Here is a 15,199-nt window from a genome sequence, read left to right on the forward strand (position 1 = left end):
GTCTCGATGTTTCAATCTTTCGTGACAATTCAGTCGGTAACATAAGTGAGGAACTGGATTGTCCATGGGGCCACACCCCTAAGATGCATGTCTTCTAGGCTGCAGCCGGAGACAGCAAAACACCAGGCCACAAGGCGAGTCCAAGAACGAGAACCCACCGTCTGCAGAGAACCATAGATTGTGCTGCAGCTGTAGATCAGGACCCCAGCCGCCTTGAAAAGAAAGGAGAGACATGAAAAAAGAAGCAGAAACTCTATTCCTTTATTTGCAAGGAGAGGCTACAGCAAGTTGGAGGGCATAACTCACTCTAGAAGTAGCTCACCCGATCATCATTCTGGCTGAGCACCGTGTCACCAGTCTGCTTTTCAGCCATTACCATGAGCAAGTATGTCATCATGAACGACATTTTCGAAGTGAGAACGTTTAAAGATTGTGCAGCAAGACCGTTTCCAAATCCACTCTCTGAGACTCTCTTTTGCCAAGGACTTAATGAAATAATCATTTGACTTTTAGTTCCAATGAAGTTTGATATGGATGTCAGGCAGGGAGTGTTCTCGCCTCCAGAGGTGCTGTTCATTTTGTTTATGAACATCACTTCCTGTACAAAAGCAATTTTCTTTAACATCATTTCCTGCATGAGTTAATTCGGAGTTTGACTTGAAGCACATGGTATGGAAAGACATCCATCTCCATCACCTCTTTTTTGCCCTTGAAATAGCAAAATATCTTTTCACAGGTTTTTCTCATTAAAAGCTTCTGGCTCAGATGATTTTTGAGAAGGTGTTTAACCCCCCCCCCCACCTCGTTTTGTATACACACACACTCACACACACACACACTCACTCACTCACACTCTGCAAGGGCAGTAGAATATCTATATCTATATTATATGGCAAGCAGCTTCAATACATTCAGTGGCCACTTTATTAGGAACATATTGATAAAGTGGCTGCTGAGTATATGTTCGTGGTCTGCAGTAGCCCATCCACTTCAAGGTCTGACATGTTATACATTCCAAGATGCTCTTCTGCACACCACTGTTGTAATGAACAGGTATTTGAGTCACTATCACCTTACTGTCAGCTTTCACTAGTCTGGCCGTTTTCCTCTGATCTCTCTCGTTTTCCCCACAGAGCTGCTGTCCACTGAATGATTTTTTTTTTTGCACATTCTCTGTCAACTCTTAGAGACTGTTGTATGTGAAAATCCCAGGAGATCAGCAGTTTCTGAGATACTTAGGCCATCCTGTCTGGCACCAACAATTACTCTTTAGTTAAAATCATTTAGGTCACATTTCTTCCGCATTCTGAATTTTGTTTTGAACAACAACTGACCTCTTGACCATGTCTGCATGCTTTTATGCATTGAGTTGCTGCCTCATGACTGGCTGATTAATTATTTGCATTAACCAGTAGGTGTACAGGTGTAACTCAAAGAGCTACTGAGTGTATTTGAAGAGTGTGTCTGTGGTGCAGAATGTTATGTCGCATTCAAATACAGCTCAAAAATTAAAGCTTTGTATTTTTATATGGTGGAGAAATGTTAGTTTGGTGATTACAACCATAATATGTAAGATCGTGTTTTATGGTTTGGTCCATATGGGGGTTTATGACTGAGTGTATCAATATGTTATATCTCCAAGTATAAGAGACCTAGAGATGTTGAGTATTTTTGGCCAAAAACTCCCATACAGTTATAACACAACAAGCCTAAAACAGAATGTTTCTTTTAGCCAAAACCAGGCGGCTTTTAATTACTAATTATATTTTAAGCAAACTCTCAAAAGACTTCATTTGTAGTGCCACATTTATCTTTAAATGTTGTGGAAATCCCTACTTAAGTAGGTGTTTAAATAGTTGCTATTTTACAATTATTTCCTTTCCCATCCTGTTAAACTTTAAATAAAAACTAGCTGCTTTGTAAAGGTGAAAGTTACCTGCTTTAAACTTCAAACACAAAGTACACTGCAGATGCTGTGGTCAAATCAAGATGTACAAAAAAGCTGGATGAACTCAGTAGGTCGGGCAGCATCCGTTGAAAGAAGCAGTCAATGTTTTGGGTCGAGACCCTTTGTCAGGACTAAAGAAGGAGGGGGTGGGGCCCTATAAAGAAGGTGGGGGGAGGGTGGAAAACCAATCAGAGGAAAGGTCAATGGGTGGGGGAGGGGAAGCAGGGAGGGGATAGGCAGGAGAGGTGAAGAAGGAATCTAAGGGGAAAGCACTATGGGTAGTAGAAGAAGGCAGAGTCATGAGAGGTGAAAGGCAGCTAGAAGAGGAGACAGAGTGAAGGTGGGATGGAGAAAGGGAGAGGGAGGGAATTACCGGAAGTTGGAGAATTCGATGTTCATACCAAGGGGCTGGAGACTACCCAGACGGTATATGAGATGTTGTTCCTCCAACCGATGTGAAGGAGAGTTGAAGTGAGTGGCAACCGGGAGATCCTGTCTGTTGTGGCGGATGGAGCGGAGGTGCTCGACGGAGCTGTCCTGACACAGATTGGGGAACCACTTTGTCGAGCACCTACTCTCCATCTGCCACAACAGACAGGATCTCCCGGTTGCCACCCACTTCAACTCTGCTTCACATTCCCATTCAGATATGTCCATACATGGCCTCCTCTACTGCCAGGATGAGGCCAAACTTCGGTTGGAGGAGCAACATCTCATATACCGTCTGGGTAGTCTCCAACCCCTTGGTATGAACATCGAATTCTCCAACTTCCGGTAATTCCCTCCCTCTCCCTTCCCCCATCCCACCTTCACTCTGCCTCCTCTTCTAGCTGCCTATCACCTCTCATGACTCTGCACTCTTCTACTATCCATAGTGCTTTCCCCTTAGATTTCTTCACCTCTCCTGCCTATCCCTTCCCTGTTTCCCCTCCCCCACCCCTTGATCTTTCCTCTGATTGGTTTTCCACCCTCCCCCCTTCTTTATAGGGCCCCTGCTCCCTCCTTCTTTAGTCCTGATGAAGGTTCTTGACCCGAAATGTTGACTGCTTCTTTCAACGGATGCTGTCTGACCTGCTGAGTTCATCCAGCTTTTCTGCTTTAAACGTATGTTATTCTAATAGATATAGACAAAAATATACCCATATTAAGGGATTTTATTCCTCACTGGGGGAGGGACCCTTGTCTCTGCATGTCATGATTTATGCGGGAGACCGTGAGTTTGAAAATATATTTATCTGGCTTTTAAGCAATGCTTGGTTGTTCTAAATCTGATGAGGTTTAGAATTCGAAAGAAAGTAACGTCACATTTTTCAACCAAATGTGCAGATATCAGGTAGTATTTTAAAAACCAGACATAAAATACTTTAAAAGCTATTTGTAGCAGTAAAGTCAGAATGTATTATTATGTAAATTTACATTGCTGGGAAGGAAAAGTGCAAACACTGTACCATGTTTCCTCCATTGCTGTTATTTTGATTATGCTCTGCCTGGGTTGTTGGGATATAACCATATAACCATAAAACAATTACAGAACGGAAACAGGCCATCTCGGCCCTTCTATTCCATGTCAAACACTTACTCTCACCTAGTCCCACCCACCTGCACTCAGCCCATAACCCTCCATTCCTTTCCTGTCCATATACCTATCCAATTTTTTTTAAATGACAAAATCGAACCTGCCTCTACCACTTCTACTGGAAGCTCGTTCCACACAGCTACCATTCTCTGAGTAAAGAAATTCCCCCTCCTGTTACCCTTAAACTTTTGCCCCCTATCTCTCAACTCATGTCCTCTTGTTTGAATCTCCCCTACTCTCAATGGAAAAAGCCTATTCGCGTAAACTCTATCTATCCCCCTCATAATTTTAAATACCTCTATCAAGTCCCCCCCTCAACCTTCTACACTCCAAAGAATAAAGACCTAATATTTGTCAGTGCAATCTGGAGATTATTTGGGCCTGGTGAAGTAGATTCTCCAGTCACTGTCCTTTGTCTTCCAGGCCTCTGCACCAAACTGCAGTAGTATGGAAAGTGCCAGAGGTTAGACCAGGCATGGGCAAACTACGGCCCGCAGGCCATATGCGGCCCATTAAGCTTTTTAATCCGGCCTGCAGAACTTGATGAAATTATATTAGTAAACCTTGTTAACGTTTTTCCCCCGCAATTCTGGCGTTTTCCCAATAGATGACGCACTCTATATACATTTGTGGCGACCCATTTCCTGGCACATCCGAACTGGCTCACAATTAGCCAGCGTTCCGGATAAGGGAGATAGCCTGCGGGGATTTGTGAGCACAGAGCTTTGGAGCCTCTGCGCAGGGGGGCGGGTTGAGGGAGGCTTAAAAGTGAGGCTGGGAATTTCGAATAAAGTTTTTTTCTTCGACTGCAGTTACCGACTCCGTGTCGTAATTTTAGCGCTGCATGTAGCACACCGCTACACATTGACCTTTGTTGAGGTGCAGCGTATTACTCCACATTTGCGCTTTACTCTTTGTTCGGCTCGACCTGTTTGTGTGAACAGGCGTTCAGCGTCATGAGCATCAACAAAGCCAGCCACAGATCCAAGTTAACTGACCAACACCTCAGATCCATCCTGAGAATCGCCACAACAATACTAAATCCAGACTTTGATGCGCTGGCTAAAAAGGGAGACCAACAACACTGTTCCCACTGAAATTAAAAATAAGCTTCTTCGTTGTGTTATGTAAAAAATGCATTTGAAAATATTTTTTTCAATAAGCCTTACATGTTACATGTCATTTCTGTTAAGTGATGGACATGAGTAGTGCGCAGGTGCACGTATGTTCTCAAAATAAAAAATGCGCTCCAGATCATATAATGCGCTCCGCATACTGGCGCGCTCTCACTGTTCTGTCATTGTGTGGGTCGTTGTTGAGTTCTGGCACAGGGGACAATTGAATAAGAAGGAGCAGGACAAGTAGACCTGCATCTCCTACCGTTTTTGAAATAAAGACAGTCAGGAGGAGAGTGATGATGATAATATCTTGAAGGGTAACAGAATGTTCAGTGCTTTAAAATAATAACTGTTACTATTTTAAAAAGCTGTATTTTATTCATTTAATTTTCAGTGTTTTAAAAGTCATTTCAATAAATAGCTAAATACCATGGGACTTCAAAGACAGATATTTTGTTGTAATACATTTGTTCATTTTCAATTGAAATTAAAGCACATGTTTTCTACATATCCCATGATATTTTATTTTCTCTTATGAGGTGTATTACCAAAACACTCCGTCCATCTGCTCCTGGTCCGGCCCCCCTGTCAAATTTTAGAACCCTTTGTGGCCCACAAGTCAAAAAGTTTGCCTACCCCTGGGTTAGACGCTGGCATGTTGGCCCTTCCATTCTGCCACTGGACTCAGCACTGAATCCAGGCACAGTGCTTAGTCAACAGGGCAGGCATAATCTCTTAAAAAGGAAACGTTTTGGGCCGAGACCCTTCTTCAGAACTCCAGCCCGAAACGCCGACTGTTTATTAATTTCCATTGACGCTGTCTGACCTGCAGAGTTCCTCCAGCAGTTTGTGTGTATTATTTTGGATTTCCAGCATCTGCAGAATCTCTCATGTTTATGCAGTGTTCAGTCATCGTTATCCAAGGGATAGCAGGTTCTTTGTATCCACCCTTTAGCTTTACACTAGTATCAGTAATCAGGATGAAAAAGGTAAATGGTTTGACTTCCCTCATTATTTGAATTAATTTTCATGTTTTGTATCAGCTAAGTGTATCAGCTAATTACATTGATTGGATGTTAATTTTTAATGAACTACCTCAATATGTCAGGATGAAGTCCTGATGAAGCATCCCAGCCTGAAACATTGACTCTTTATTCCTTTCTATAGATGCTGTCTGAACTGCTGAGTTCCTCCAGCATTTTGTGTATGTTACCCTGGGTTTCCAACATCTGTAGAATCTTTTGTGTTTATAAATATGTTTTTAAATATCCTTGATTTTCAGAGACATTAAGAGATGAATGAAAATGCCCTTGAGAGCACTGAAAGTCCATTAGGATAGTCCAGAAATTGATGCTCAGATTGCGCCCCCTGAGGCTGAGTCACCATGTGCAGCACCACACTGCTTGGTGGGATGATCACACCAGTCAGACCCATGGATCCACAGAAACTTACTGAGGCCATAGGAAATGTGTGGAGGGTCTTTCAGAATCAGGTTTATTACCAATGACATCTGTTGTGAAATATGTTGTTTTGTGGCAACACTACAGTACAATATAGTAAAAAATAGTAAGTTACAATAAGAATATATAAAATATAAATTGTGCAGAAAGAGAGAAAAATAGTGAGGTGTATGCATGAGTTCATGGACTGTTCAGAAATCTGACGGTGCAGGGGAAGAAACTGTTCCTAAAATGTTGTGTGTGCATCCTCAGGCTCCGTTACTTTCTCCCTGATGGTAGTAATGACAAAAAGGCATGTCCTGGATATTAAGGGTCATTCATCATGGGCACTGAAACGGCATTCTTCTTGAGGCATCACTTTTTGAATATGCCCTCGAAGGTGAGGAGGCTAGTGCCCAAGATGGAGCTGGCTGGGTTTACAATTCTCCGCAGCTTTTTTCAATCCTGTGCATTGGAGCCTCTATACCAGATGCTGAATGCTCTCCACTGTACATCTGTAAAAATTTGCTAGTGTCTTTGGTGACATACAAAATGTCAAACTCCTAATGAAGTACTTCCATTGGCATGCCTTCTTCATAATTGCATCAAAATGTTGGGCCAAATCCTCTGACGTGTAGACACCTGGACTATTCCACTGCTGATCCCTCAATGAGGGCTGGTGTGTGTTCTCCCAACCTCCCCTTCCTGAAGACCACAATCTTGCTTAGCCTTACTGGCATTGAGTATAAGGTTGTCCTTTCAACACCACTCAAATAGTCTGATGCAGGCCAGCCATGCTTTAGGAACAGAGGGAGACCGAAGAAAGGAAAATATAGGCCAGTTAGCCTGACTTCAGTGGTTGGAAATATGTCAGAATTTATTATTAAGGATGAGATTTTGGAGTACTTGGAGGCACAGATAAAATAGCACAAAGTCAGCATGGTTTCCCAAAAGGAAAATCTTGCCTGACAAATCTGTTGGAATTCTTTGAGAAAATAACAGGCAAGATAGACAAAGGAGAGTCAGTGGATGCTGTTTATTTGGATTTTCAGAAGGTCTTTGACAAGGTGCTGCACATGAGGCTGCTTAACAAAATAAGTACTCATGGTATTATGGGACTAGAAAGGATAGAAGATTGGCTGACTGGCAGGAGGCAAAGTACAGGAATAAAGGGGGCCTTTTCTGGTTGGCTGCTGATGACTAGTGGTGTTCTGCAGGGATTGGTGTTGGGACTGTTTCCTTTCATGTTGTATCTCAGTGATTTGGATGAAGGAATTGATGGAGGATACCAAGAGAGGTGGAAGGGCAGATAGTGCTGAAGAAACAGGGTGTCTGTGGGAGGGCTTAGACAGATTGGGGGAATGGGCAAAGTGGCAGATGGAATATAGTGTAGGGAAGGGCATAGTCATGCACTTTGGCAGAAGGAATAAAGGTGTTGAATATTTAGTAAATGGGGAGAAAATTAAAAAAATCAGAGGTGCAGAGGTTCTTGGGAGTCCTCATGCAGGATTCCCTAGAGGTTAACTTGCAGGTTGAATTGGTGGTAAAAAGGCAAATGTAATGTCAGCATTCATTTCGAGAGGATTAGAATATAAAAGCGACGATGTAATACTGAGGCTTTAAAAGCCATTGGTCAGACTGCACTTGGAGTAATGTAAGCAGTTTTGGGCCCCTTCTCTAAGAAAGGAGACAGCCCAGAGGAGGTTTACAAGAATTATCCCAGGAATGAAAGGGTTAACATACAAGGGGCATTTGATGGTTCTGGGCCTGTACTCAGTGGAGTTTAGAAGAATGAGGGAGGATTTCAAACCCATCAAATATTGAAAGCTCTGGATAGTGTGTATGTGGAGAAGATGTTTCCTATAGTGAGGGAGTCTAGGACCAGAAGGCACAGCCTCAGAATTTGGAGATGTTCATTTAGAACAGAGATGTGGAAAATTTTCTTTAGCCAGAAGGTGGTGAATCTGTGGAATTCTTAATTTCTGTGCAGGCCAACTCATTAGGTATATTTAAGGTGGATGTTGACATGTTTTTGATTAATCGTTCCATCAAAGGTTATGGTGAGAAGGCAGGAGAATGAGGTTGAGAGGGATAATAAATCAGCCATGATGATGCAGCCATGTTGGAGCAGACTTGAAGGGCTAAATGGCTTAATTCTGTCCTAGGTCTTATGGTCTTTTTGGCCTATGGCTAATTAACTAATCCACATAATCAATTATATTTATACTTGAATTGACTTTTCAGAAACAGTGGTGATTCTTAAACCAACTGCTGGAAGGTATCTGTAAGACCATGAAGTATTTAGTGGGAGCAGTAGTAATGAGGGATCTTGAGCCTATTAATTGAATAAAACGGAATATTATTACATGCCCAGATTTGTTCGGTAGCCTATCAACGAGACACCTTGGAACTCTTTTATTTTGCCATGTTAGCGGTGCTCTCTAAGTTGTTGTTCTAGGAGGACTTCATTGGTTGATTCAGTCACAGTTGGAATTTGATTGTGCAGTGTTTGTAGAGCAAGTAATTTAATTAAAGGATGGGCTTATTCTGAAGACTAGACAAGTGGGTAGCATGCATTGCAATTATTCAGATTTTAGAAACATCAGTTAATAAACTAAACTTTATATTTTTTATTGAAGTGCTATCATATAATATACCTATGGTAGTGCTTTTGGGAAGAAATTTTTCCTTGTAAGTCTTAAGTTTGTTGTACATGGTGGAGACTTTCAATGATTATTCAAAGTGCAGAATGAACAGAAAATAAATCCTCAGCATTGTTTTAGTTGGAACAGATTTGTGCTATTTAAAATTCCTTTAATCCTGACCTTCCTTTTATGTAGAATATACTTGAGGTTTTATTGTAATTTTTACATTTTTGTCCTTTTCTTGGGCTCCAGCAGTAAAGTTCATAAATAGTTTTTTTTGTCAGCAAGTCTCATACTTGTAACACTTCAAGAATTTATTCATTTACTTATCTGGGAACTACAGAGAATAAAGACCAATTATTAACAAAATCTAACATTTCATTCAAATTGCTGCCACTTTATCCCATGTGTTTTAAGTGGGCCATCTGTCCAAACATCTCTTCTATTTTTTCTGATCATTTCCTTGACTTATTCATGAACCGTGGGAGGGCTGCTTTGTAGTCTCTATGTAGCTGTGCTTGTCTACCTCAACTGAATACTTCTATGTGCTTGCATAACATATCTTTCCTGGTCTTGCAAATTCTCTGAAATCATTTCAGATGAATGACCGACTTCTCCAATGTGCAAGAACTGACCTCAGCTCCTCAAAAAAACGGCAGCATTATTCTTGATATTTGTGACTCCTGCTGTGCAAGTTATGACTAAGAGTTTTTAATGATCTTTTTGCTGAATGGTAAAGTTGTTTAAAAACAGAATTTACTCCTAAATCAGATCCTTTTATAGTGCAAACACAGATATTTTCAAAAAATAACAAACACTGAAAATCAACAAACTGATTCAAAATAATTGCTCTAAATTTATCTTCCTTAAAAATAAAAACCATAAATAATGCAACAATAAAGAATATTTTTCTTAATAACTTACTGATTTTCCTGTGGCAGTGTCATTGGCATTGAAACTTAAAAGCTACATAATAGTAGCTCACAGCGGCTACTGTCAGTTCTATGTTTTTTCCCTGTTTTTCACCCACTCTTTCTTGTTGTCGATTGCAGGGGTTGGGTTTGATGTTCTTGTTGCTGTTTCTCTGTGTGGGCAATATATTAGTTTTTTGAGTTTGGCGGGGTGGTTTGAGATTTGGGGTCTGAATTTCTTGTTGGTGTTTTTCCGGGTGGGTGATCTGTTAGCTTTTTCGTGCAAGAGAGGGCATTGGGGGTTTGATGTTATTGTTGCTGTTTTATTTCCTTGTGGGTGATATATTAGTTTTTTTTGTGAGGGAGGGGGCTTGGGGTTTAACGTTCTAGTTGCTGTTTTCCAGGGTGGTTGGGGGGAGGGGTTGGGGTTTGTGGGTTTTTGTTTCTTTTTGTTTTCATGCTGTGGGGGGGGTGGGTTTGATGCCTTTTCTTTCAATGACCACCGTGATTTTTCTGCATACCGTGGCTATCTGGAGAAGACAGATCTCGGAGTTGTATTCTGCATACATACTTTGATAATAAAGTGAACCTTTGAACTTTTAACAACTAGAAATTTAGTGTGATGAATGGTGGTTTTTTATACTCTGCTGCTTTTGCAGTGGTCTGGGCTGAGAAGCTGAAGAAGGGGCATTGGTAGGTGGGTGGGGTGATGTGGGGCAAAGAGTAAGGGCTTTGTGCCAGAATTATGAAGTATTGAGCCTTAGACCTCATTGTCATTGAGCTGATTGGTAGCAAAGTCTGAAAGACCTCAGATTCAGGTTTACTATCACTGAAATGTGTTGTTTTATGGCAGCAGTACAACACAAGACATAAAAGAAATACTAAATCAGAATAAATAAATAAAAAGTGCCAAAGTGGAATGCTGAGGTAGCATCATGGACTGTGCAGAAGTCTGATGCTGGATGAGAAGAACCTGTTCCTAAAATGATGAGTTAGTATCTTTAGGCTCCCCATTGGACACTGGCAACACACCTATTAAGTTTATGCTTGGATCCGTTACTTGGTTGGATGGGTGATGGTGGGCAGGGTAAAATGATTAGACCTGTGATGAAGATTGTGACATGAGGTCAAGTCCTTCAGTATCTCTGCCTTTGGCTTGCTCTCAAATTCAGCTTGAGGACTACTGTGAAGCACCTTGGGACATGTTTATTTGTTTAAAGATGCCATTCAATTACATATTGTAGGTTTGGAGTACAGACAAAATAATAATTGGATCAAATATTGGATGAGAGTCCTGTATTTTCCAGATGAGTAAGGAAATTTGCTTGTTGAATATTTTAACTAAATTCACCAATGCACTGTGGGGTGTAGCTTTAACAAGCATAATTTAAATTTGGGCAGTTCCAACCTGGGCAGATTCATGTCAGCCTTAAAAAAAAATCGCTGTGTATGTTGTGAAACTGTCCATTGTGTTTTTAATAGAAATACAATCTTGAACTTTAAATAAAATTGGGCAGATTAATTGAAGGATTACTTTCATCCGAATGTTCAGTATAACAAATATTAGTAGTTGTGTACTGTGCACTCTTTAGAATGCTAATGCTTATAATGTATTTTTTCTGAAGATCATAATCTAAAATTATGCCAGTTTCCACAGAAAAGGAATCTAGTTAAGTCATTTTAAGTAAAGCTCACAGAACAAAGCCAAGTTATTGATCACATAGTTGTTTTTTTTTGTTATATTGATTGTTTGTGATTTATGTGCTTTTGGGAAAGTACAAAGTTCTATTTTTATAATGCTGCAGCTGTAAATGTCCTGGTTCTATATATTGCTGTTAAATTGACTTCCCTGTGGGCACATTACTTGAAGCAAAAATAGCAGATTGGTGCAAAACATAATTGAAGTATTAAACCAAACCCTGGTGATAGTGAAGATTGCATAACTTCAGGATTGTTGGAGTTCTTTTCAGCTTCATTTTTAAGTTTTAATATAGTGCAAAAATGCACAGTGCCAGCATTAAAATCGTGCTCAGAACCCTAATTAAAAGTGTATTTGTCTGAGCAACTCTGGTTAGGCGCAAGTGTTGAGAACTGTGGAACCAAACTGGGGAAATGGAGTAGAGCTGCATATCATTTATAATTTAATGGATGGACTTGAGATAGCTCTCTTTCTGACCCTACATTTCACACATTATATCGAATGGTGTGATGTTGAAGAATAATTGTTGGATTTAAATTGTTTTACAAGTGGTAAACCCAGTAATGCAAAGGTGATCAAATGCTTTCCATGCCCGCATAAGTTGTTTTCATGGCTACAACCCTCCCCACTGATGAAGACATCTTCAGCAGGTGGTGCTGCAAGAAGGTGTGTCACAGTAGCATCGCAGTTAGCATGGCACTATTACAGCTCAGGGCATAGGCATTTGGAGTTAAATTCCAGCACTGTCTGGAAGGAATTTATATCTTACCACTCGGGTTCCCTCAGGGTGCTCCAGGCTTTCCTCCCACAGCCAAAAGACTACCAGTTAGTACGTTAATTGGTTGTTGTAAATTGTCCTGAGATTTGGCTAGTATTAAATAGGTGGGTTGCTGCATAGCGTGTCTCTTGGGCCAAACTGTATTTCTAAATAAATAAATAAGGTGGTATCCATCACTGAGGACCCTTGCCACTTAGGACCTGCCATATTCTTGTTACTACCACTGGGGAGAAGGTACAGGAGCCTGAAGACCCACACTGAATGTTTCAGGAACAGCTTATTTCATAAGACATAGCAGAATTAGACCATCAAGTGTGCTATACCATTGTTGATTTATTTTCCCTATCAACCCCATTCTCCTGCCTTCTCAACATAATCTTTGACACCCTTTTCTCTCCACCAACAGATTTCTGAACAGTCCACGAACACCACCTGGTTATTCCTTTTTTTTTGTAATTTACTGTTATTGTATGTGTTGTAGTGCATTGCTACTGAAAAACAACAGATTTCCTGTCAGATATCAGCAGTAGTAATTCTGATTCTTAGCTGTATCTCTGTTCACCTTGAACAGATATTATGCTAAATGAGGAAGCAAGGTTTCAGAGCAAGGTTTATCACACAACGATTGATAACCGTCATATCTTTAAGCAAACAAGAGAAAATCTGCAGGTGCTGGAAATCCAAGCAACACACACAAAATGTTGGAGGAACTCAGCTGGCCAGGCTGCATCTATGGACATGACAATCGACATTTCAAGCTGAGACCCTTCAGCAGGACTTCTTCACTCAGAGGGTCATGGGAGTGTGGAACAAGCTGCCAGCACAAGTAGTGCATGAGAGCTTGATTCCAGTGTTTAAGAGAAGTTTAGATTGCTGCATGGATGGTAGGGGTATGGACAGCTATGGTCCCAGCGCAGGTCGATAGGAGTGGGCAGTTTAAATGGTACAGTATGGACTAGATGGGTCGAAGGGCCTGTTCCTGTGCTGTACCTTTCTATAACTCTGTAAGTCTATAGTTTTTGGAGTAAATTCAGCATTGAAACATACAAACATAGAAATCTACAGCACATTACAGGCCCTTCGGCCCACAATGTTGTGCCAACTATGTAACCTACTCTAGAATCTGCCTAGAATTACTCTGCCATATAGCCCTCTAATTTTCTAAGTTCCATCTGCCTATCTAAGCGTTTCTTAAAAGGCCCTATTGTATACACCTTCACCGCCATTGCTGGTGCACGCATCCACCACTCTCTGTGTGGAAAACTTACCTGACAATCCCCTCTGTACCTACTTCCAAGCACCTTAAAACTATGCCCCCTCAGGTTAGCCATTTCAGGCCCGGAAAAAAGCCTCTGGCTATCCACATGATCAATGCCTCTCATCATCTTATACACCTCTAACAGTTCACCTCTCAACCTCTGTCGCTCCAAAGAGAAAGGGCCTAGTTCACTCAACCTATTCTCATAAGGCATGCTCTCCAATCCAGGCAACATCCTTGTAAGTCTCCTCTGCACTCTTTCTATAGTATCCAGATCCTTCCTGTAGTGAGGTGACCAGAAATGAACGCAAGTGGGGTCTGATCGAGGTCTTGTATGGCTGTAACATTACCTCACAGTTCTTGAACTTAATACCACAGTTGATGAAGGCCAACACACCATACGCCTTCTTAACAACACTGTCAATCTGTGCAGCAGCTTTAAATGTCCTATGGACACGGAACCTCAAGATCTCTCAGATCCTCCACACTGCTGAGGGTCTTGCGATTTAATGCTATATTCTGTCTTCAAGGTGAGTGGAGTTACCTATATTGGTTCAGGACCCAGATAGTTGAAGGGCAGTAATTGTTCCTAAACCTGCTCTTGTGGGACCTAAGAGTCCTGTACCTCCTGCCTGATGGTATTAGTGAGAGAAGAGAGCATAGCCTGGATGATGTAGGTCTTTGATGATGGAGTAAGATGGGAGCGGTCTTGTGTAACAATATCAGTACAGATCGGAGGGGCAAAATGGCCTATACTGCTGTTGTAAACTAACATTTTCTTTGCTTTTCAAATATCCAGAAAAAAAATAAATTCCCTTAAAATGCTGATAGCTGCTGTTGCTGAGTCGAAAAATATACGATTGATCAAAACATTTCTTCCACCACTGTGTTCTCTGAATACAAGATGGAATTGTTGTCTTGTTTTGTGGCCCAGGAATGTTTTCTGTCTTTGTTCAAAGAGTTGATTAAAAGTGGCTTTAACCACTGAGTTCTTTCTTTGATTAGTTGCCTGATGTTGATCTTAATGTAGTGATACATAAAATTTAAAATAAAGAATAATAGAGATAATTGCAGATTTGAGTGTGCGGACATAATGATAAGAAGTTTATAAGTAATTTTCCAGCAATTACAAGTGAAGATTTGATTTTATTTTTAACTGAAATCTTGTTCTCATGGGGAGGACATGTTTTGTTTTGTGGACAAAGATTCTTTCAACTTATCGGGCTGCTGATGAAAGTGATATGGTTGGGCAGAAAATGTTTCAAAATATACACAAGATGAGCATTTATAAAAATAAGACTCAAATCTAAGTGACACTTAGTAATGTAATTCCCTTAATGCATTCCTATGATTTAGGTTTATTGAGCACATCTTTCTCATCTTCTTAAAAATAAAATGTTCTTTGTACTTCTGTCTGCAGGGCTCCCGCTGTTAAACGAGGAGAAAGGAGCTGGGATCTGTCAGTACAGCTGGATGATGGGACGCATTCTGTTACAGTCTCACAAGCAGGTTCATCATACTCTGTAAGGCTGAAACAATATTTCTGCCCTTTAAACGCAGCATAAAGTTGCTAATGCAGCATAGCTGTTCCCCATCAGTTTTTTTTACACAAGTGTGCAGCAAGTCAGTAATGCAGTTAAGTGATTAACAATAGCCAGAGAGGGTGCTGTGTTGTTTTGGATACTGAAGAGTAAAAAAGCATCTTCTGTTGTACATGCTGATAGTGTGGTGTAGCTGCACTGAACATAGATTCAGATCTGTCAAATTTGGTTGAACTGAATTTTGGAAGGATTTGCTACACATACATTGCTTCATTGCCTAACTAGC

At 40.8% G+C, this 15,199-nt stretch overlaps 1 protein-coding gene across 2 annotated transcripts in view; it reads left to right on the forward strand.

Moving 5' to 3' along the window:
- The window catches only part of pcca (propionyl-CoA carboxylase subunit alpha), a 463,897-nt gene that overhangs the window by 319,267 nt on the left and 129,431 nt on the right, over positions 1–15,199 (forward strand). For both annotated transcript variants that reach the window (XM_059970514.1, XM_059970515.1), the window contains one exon: positions 14,793–14,895. In XM_059970514.1, the coding sequence (XP_059826497.1) occupies positions 14,793–14,895 (103 nt within the window). The remainder of the gene's footprint in view (positions 1–14,792; positions 14,896–15,199) is intronic.

Source organism: Hypanus sabinus, chromosome 5, assembly GCF_030144855.1.
Source record: "Hypanus sabinus isolate sHypSab1 chromosome 5, sHypSab1.hap1, whole genome shotgun sequence".
Lineage (NCBI taxonomy): Eukaryota > Metazoa > Chordata > Chondrichthyes > Myliobatiformes > Dasyatidae > Hypanus > Hypanus sabinus.